The 7,111-nt window shown below is 34.6% G+C and overlaps 1 protein-coding gene across 1 annotated transcript in view; it reads right to left on the bottom strand.

Moving 5' to 3' along the window:
* Positions 1 to 341: 341 nt before the first annotated feature.
* LOC103608100 (macrophage mannose receptor 1-like) overlaps positions 342 to 7,111 on the bottom strand; it is a 40,613-nt gene continuing 33,843 nt past the window's right edge. Inside the window, exons 16-17 of the mRNA XM_008592543.1 lie at positions 2,281 to 2,322; positions 342 to 1,411 (exon numbers count right to left, since the gene is read on the bottom strand). Of these exons, the coding sequence (XP_008590765.1) occupies positions 1,161 to 1,411; positions 2,281 to 2,322 (293 nt within the window). The 3' untranslated portion in view covers positions 342 to 1,160. The remainder of the gene's footprint in view (positions 1,412 to 2,280; positions 2,323 to 7,111) is intronic.

Here is a 7,111-nt window from a genome sequence, read left to right as displayed (position 1 = left end):
AGGTAAAGAATTCCTGCTTATGGCCAATCCCATAAGGAAATAAAAGAATGAGCTGGCAGCATGGTACGTGTGTGGGATACAAAACCTCCAAAATATTTGACAGTGTACCTAAAACTTTATCTAAGGCAAAACGTTTGAGCAAAACAGGAATTGCTAGAGGGAGAAAAAGATATTTAGAGTTCTAATTCCCAGTAACACTACCTTTGATTGTTGAATTTTGAGTTGTCAATGTTATAGGGGAAGATCTGGCAAAATTATGCAAGTCATTACGGTAAAAAATTCATTTCACAGACAGTGTTTTAGCAACATACCTTGTCCAAAGAGCTGAAGAGTTTAAAGAATTCATCTGCTAATAACATTGTTTATTTTAGGAGTAAAGTTAAGTATAAGGTAAATGGATAAATAAATCTCATTTAAAAGCAAATTTACACTAACCAAGATCACAAAAATGCAAATCTGTTAAAAATAAACGTTGTCTTTAATGTTTATTTCACATTATCTAAGTACATCCAGTTATGCAAATTTACATTTTTAATTCACATCTCTGCATTCCTGATATACAAATAACAGGACAAGGAACACATTAGAAATACTCAGCCTTTAAAACCCTGCTTGGGGAAAGCAAGATGCTCTCTGCTGCCTTATTTTTCTGCACAAATGCAAATACAATTCTAAATAATTAGAGTGGAAATCCAGACTGGTAAAAGAGAAAACTGACTAAATTTTTATGCCACTAGAGGTTATTTGTATTGATTTTTACCATGGTCTTCTAATGGCTGAATTTCAATTCAGTAGGTAACATACCTTTGGGAGCTCAAACTATTTCAAGAGGTTTAGTTGGTTGTTTCTAGAGCTCTTGGAATCTGCATGAAGTTGACACTAGCTACACCTTAATGATGCTTAAAAGTCGATCTTGTAGTGCTGAATTCACTTATGATATTTTAAAAATTAGTGGTAAATATTACCATCCCTCTTTTGTAAAAATATTTTGCCAGGTTAGAAAACGAGCAATTTCTTCAATTAGGCAAAAGAAAAGGACAGACTGGTACAATGCACAATACAGTACTAATTTTAAAGGAAACAATCACATCGAATTAAAGAATTTAACATTTCAATTACAATTTTACGAAATTCAAACATATTAAAATCACATTATGATACTAGATGACTGCCTGTTCATTTTGTTCAATGTTGCCCATAAGAACTTTTGTGTCACTAGTTCCTGGACTTGATTGACTGTTAAAATAGAGAGTGTTCTCAAAGGTGCCCTCTTGAGGTAAGTGCACACGTCTTTTCTTGTAAAAGAAATAGGCGGCGAGGCCAGCACCCATTAGAATCAGGAGGATCACAACGACCACTACTCCTGCCTTGCTGGAAGATGGTTTGGAAGGTTCCATCTTCCTTGAGTCAGCTATAAATAAATAAAATCATTAGGGAAAAAGGAGAGAGAGAGAGAGAGTTGAATGCTATGGACAATAATACTATTTTCCTTGCTGAAAAAACTAAAATGCATGAATATTCTTTCAACAGATATTTGTCAAACAGAAATGCAAGACATGAAAATCAGAGCCCATATGACTTAGAAGATTATTCAGAATGTTAAAATGATTACTCAGTTGCAAGAATACTTCATTTGTGTAGCTTTGAGCCAGTAAACCAATGTTTTTAAAATATGGATACCTTGTTTCAAAATAATTCAAGGCTGCTAACAAATACATTATAAGAAGGTAAATAGCACAGTAATAATAATGATGATGATAATTAAAAGCAAGTGAAAAATTAGGGAAAAGATAAAATGAGAGTAGTGAAAATATGAACTCATGGGCATAATTACTAAACAAATAGCACTCGTGAGGTTAATAAGGGGTTTACAGTCAAGCCATCAATCTCACTTTGAGATTCTTTTGCTGTCAAAGAAATGAGCGAAATAGGATCATCGACTTAATTCAAGTAGCCTATAAAACTTAAAATTAAAAACTGCTCAGAAAAGAAAAGAACTCACAAAAGTTCTTGAGAGACATCTCTTCCATGGCCACTCTTTGTAATAGAGCAAGTAATGTCTTCAACAACTTTTTATGGTACAAACACCAACCTGACTCCAAGGCCAGTTTTCCTAAAGTGTCATTTAAGGTAGGTTGGTGACATAATGCCAAAGGCTATGAATGCTTAAACAGTCCTACTGAGAGTGCAGGGAGAGCAGGAAGGGATCGCTGTGGCTTGTAAAGCAGACTGTACTGACATATTACTGACACTAAACTTGAAATTTCATAATGGTCTTACCTTTTGTTGTAACTGATGTATGAGTAGGTTCAGCATCAATAACTGTAAAAAAAGAGAAATTAATTAAATATTTTTGAAAATCCATATAATTGTATGTACTGAATAAATATTATTTGGTTCACAGATTTGTGGAACCCTCCATATTTGGTTTATAATGATATGATGTAGATATGATACTATGATATGATGTATGATGATATGATATAAAAAATCTTTTTATCTATCTACCTACCTACCTACCTATCTTCTATCTATCTACCTATTCATCTCTCTGTCTGTCTATGCTATAGCAGCATCCTACAGCTGTGTGGTGAGTTTGAATACATTGGAAGATCTGAAAATATGCAAAGTCCTCCAAGTTGCATTTGAGCCATTGATACTTACTCTTAAAAATCTACCCAATCTACACATAATTAAAATATTCTAGGCTAGTGGTTTTGAAATTGGCCTACTGAAGCCTAAGGTGTAATAAGGTATTTGAATGAAAAGTGAAATAAGACTCCAACATTGCATCGAAGGGTGAGTTGTCTTAGAACAGAGTTTTTTTAAAAAAAACTAAAGACCTGCATAATTCTAAGATAATAAAACCTACCAGGAAAAAAGTTGCTTTATCTAATTCATTTATTTAAATCTATCATCTAGGAGATAGAGGACAAGATGGCTGACTGGAGGTGCCCAGGGCACATCCCTCCCACAGAAAATGTCCAGAACAACTAACAAATGGCTAAATATTGACAGGAGCACCTGTGGTAGAGTGCAGGAGTGTACCAGGAGACTGGCAAGATCCCTGTGGAGCATGAAAGCCTGGAATGGAAGCATAGAGTGGAGAGAGAGGCACATGGCCTCAGTCACCAAGTCCCCACCACTGGGATCAGTGCAGAGGGACTTTCCCTTGCAGGGAAAAGGTAGGACAAGGGCCCACATCAATCCACATCCTTATCACAGAGACCTGCACTTCCTACTGCAGGAGGATTCCACAACCCTTGCAAACCTGGAGCCAAGTGTGGAGAGCAGCTTAGAATACATGCACTGCATTGCTCCATAATAGGAGCACACACTGTATGCTCCCCACCTCCCATATTCATGACCCAGGCCAATGCAGCATGGAGCCATCTTGAAACCAGAGTCACTGAGGGAGCGTTTCCTACCTGGGTGCCAGCAGGCATAGTTCCCCCCCAGCCTTAAGGTTCCCCTGCCATCCCAACATAGTAATACAAGAGGCTATAAGGCCCTGATCCCAATAGCTTGAAGGCTGGGCCCAGGAGTGATTGGCAGTGACTCCAGTCCTACACATTTGGAAAGCCAAACTTAAGCCTGCTGAACTGATACACACCCACATTCCTGGCCAGAGATCAGAAAAGCAATAACAAACGAAACCCAGAAAAAAAAAAAAAAAGAAAGGAAAAATCAGAGCAGAAATAAATGAAATTGAGACTAAAAATACAATACAAAAGATCAATCAAATGAAAAGTTCATTCTTTTAAAAGATAAGCAAAATTGCCAAACTACTAGCTAGACTAACCAAGAAAAAGAGAAAAGACCCAAGTAAATAAAATTAGAAATACAAAGAAGACATTACAACTGATACCACCAAAATACAAAGGATTATTACAAACTGTTATGAACTAGCATATGCCAATAAAGCTGAAAACTGGAGGTAATGGATAAATTCCTGAATATATATGACCTACCAAGACTGAATCAAGAAGAAATCATAATCCTGAATAGACCAGTAACAAGTAACAAGACCAAATCAGTAATAAAAAGTCACCCAACAAAACAAAGCCCAGGACCAGATGGCTTTACTGCTGAATTCTATCAAACATTTAAAGAAGTACTAGTGCCAATACTTCTTAAACTATTTCAAAAAACTTTAGATGACAGAATTCTTCCAAACTTATGCTATGAGGCCAACATTACCCTGATACAAAAAATAGGCAAGAACATGACAAAAAAAGAGAAAACTGCAGGCCAATATCTTTGATAAACATAGATGCAAAAATCCTCAATAAAATGGTAGCCAACTGAATTTAACAACACATCAAAAACATTATACACCATGATCAAGTGAGATTTATCCCAGGGATGCAAGGATGTTTCAACATACACAAATCAATAAATGTGATACACCACATCAACAGAATGAAAGAAAAAAAAACATATGCTCATTTTGTTAGATGCAGAAAAAAAGCATGTGATAAAATTCAACATCTGTTCGTGATAAAAACTCTCTACAAATTAGGTATAGAAGGAAAGTATCTTAATACAATAAATGTTATATATGACAAACTCACAGCTAACATCATATGGAATGGGGAAAATCTTTCAGCTTTTGAGAACTGGAATATACACAAATCAATAAATGTGATACACCACATCAACAGAATGAAAGAAAAAAAAAACATATGCTCATTTTGTTAGATGCAGAAAAAAAGCATGTGATAAAATTCAACATCTGTTCGTGATAAAAACTCTACAAATTAGGTATAGAAGGAAAGTATCTTAATACAATAAATGTTATATATGACAAACTCACAGCTAACATCATATGGAATGGGGAAAATCTTTCAGCTTTTGAGAACTGGAATAAGACAATGATGCCCACTCTCACCACTTTTATTCAACATAGTACTGGAAGTCCTAGCCAAAGCAATTAGGCAAGAGAAAAAAATAAAAGGCATCCAAACTGGAAAGGAGAGAGTCAAATTATCCCTGTTTGCAGAGGACATGATTTTATATACAGAAATACTTGACTCTACCAAAAATCTGTTAGAACTAACAAATGAGTTGTTATTTTCTAGAATAAAAAATAAACTAAAAACAAATCAGTACTGTTTCTATACACTAACAACAAACTATCTGAAAAAGAAATCAAGAAAACAATCTCATTTACAATAACTACAGAAAAATAAAATACTCAGGAAAAAATTTAACCAAAGAGGAGAAAGGTCTTTACACTGAAAACAAACATTGATTAAAGAAACTGAAGACATAAATAAGTGGAAAGATACCCTATGTGAATGGAAGAATCAATATTGTTAAAATGTCAATGTAATTCTTATTAAAATTCCAATGACTTTGGTTACAGAAATAGAACCAACAATTCTATTATCCCTGTTTGCAGAGGACATGATTTTATATAGAGAGAGAAACCTAAAGATTCTACTAAAAAACTCCTAGACCCAATACACAAATTCAGTAAAGTGACAGGATACAAAATCAACATAGAAAAATCAGTATCATTTCTATATGCCAAAAATGAGCTAGCAGAAAAAGAAATCAATAAAGCAATCCTATTTACAATAGCAGTAACAAAAAAAATAAAATACCTAGGAGTAAATTTAACCAGGGAGGTGGAAGGTCTCTACAGGAAAAACTATAAAACTCTGATTAAAGAAATTAAAGATGACACACACAAAAAGGAAAAATATCTTATGCTCATGGATTGAAAGGACCAATATTGCTAGAATGACTGTACTACCCAAAGTGACCTACAGATTTAACGCAATCCCCATCAAACTAGCAATGACATACTTCACAGAAATAGAAAAAAATCCAAAAATTTATGTGGAACAACAAAAGACTCTGAATAGCTAAGGGAATCCTGAGAAAAAAGAACAAAGTGGAAGGCATTACACTCCCTGACTTCAAATTATACTNGGAATCCTGAGAAAAAAGAACAAAGTGGAAGGCATTACACTCCCTGACTTCAAATTATACTACAGAGCTATAATAATCAAAACAGCATGGTACCAGCACAAAAACATACACATAAACCAATGGAACAAAATAGAGAATCCAGAAATAAATCCATGGACTTAAAGCCACCTGATTTTTGATAAAGGAGACAAGAACATATGCTGGGAAAAGACAGTCTCTTCAATAAATGGTTCTGGGAAAACCAGAGATTCATATGCAGAAGAATGAAGTTTGACTTCTATCTCTCACCTCATACCAAATCAACTCAAAATGGATTAAGGACTTGAATATAAGACCCTAAACAATAAAACCTCTTGAATAAAACATAGGGGAAATGCCTCAGGACATAGGACTGGGCAAAAATTTTATGACTAAGACCTGAAAAGCATAGGCAACGAAAGCAAAAATATTTAAATGGGATTGTATCAAAATGAAAAGCTTCTGCACAGCAAAGGAAAAAACCAACAGAGAGAAGAGACAACCCTGCAGAATGGGAGAAAATATTTGCAAACTACACATCCAACAAGAGATTAATACCCAGAATATACAAAGAATTCAAACAATATGATAGTAAAAAAATTTAAAAATGGGCAAATGATCTGAATAGACATTCCTCAAAAGAAGACATACAAATGGCCAACAGGTATATGAAAAAAAGGCTCATGATCACTAATCATCAGAGAAATGAAATCAAAACTACAATGTGATATTATCTAATCCCAGTTAGATTGGCTATTATGAAAAAGACTGAAAATAATAAATGTTGGTTAGGATGTACAGAAAGAACTTCTGTGCATTGTTGGTGGGAATGTAAGTTAGTATAGCCATTATGGAAAACACTGTGGGGGTTTCTCAAACAATTACAGATGGAACTACCATACCAGCAAGCCCACTACTGAGTATACATCCAAAGTAAAGGAAATCTACATGTCGAAGGGATACCTGCACTCCAATGTTTATTGCAGATCTATTCATAATTGCTAAGACTTAGAACCCACTGAAACGTCTATCAATGGATGATTGGATAAAGAAAATGTGGTATATATACATGGCGTAATACAACTCAGCCATAAAAAAAAATGAAATTCTGCCATTTGTAGCAACATGGATGAGCTTGGAGAAAATTATGTTA

Source organism: Galeopterus variegatus, unplaced genomic scaffold (genome assembly GCF_000696425.1).
Source record: "Galeopterus variegatus unplaced genomic scaffold, G_variegatus-3.0.2 Scaffold8011, whole genome shotgun sequence".
Taxonomy (NCBI): domain Eukaryota; kingdom Metazoa; phylum Chordata; class Mammalia; order Dermoptera; family Cynocephalidae; genus Galeopterus; species Galeopterus variegatus.
Note: the sequence above shows the minus strand (reverse complement) of the source record. Positions and strands in the feature narration are given on the sequence as shown.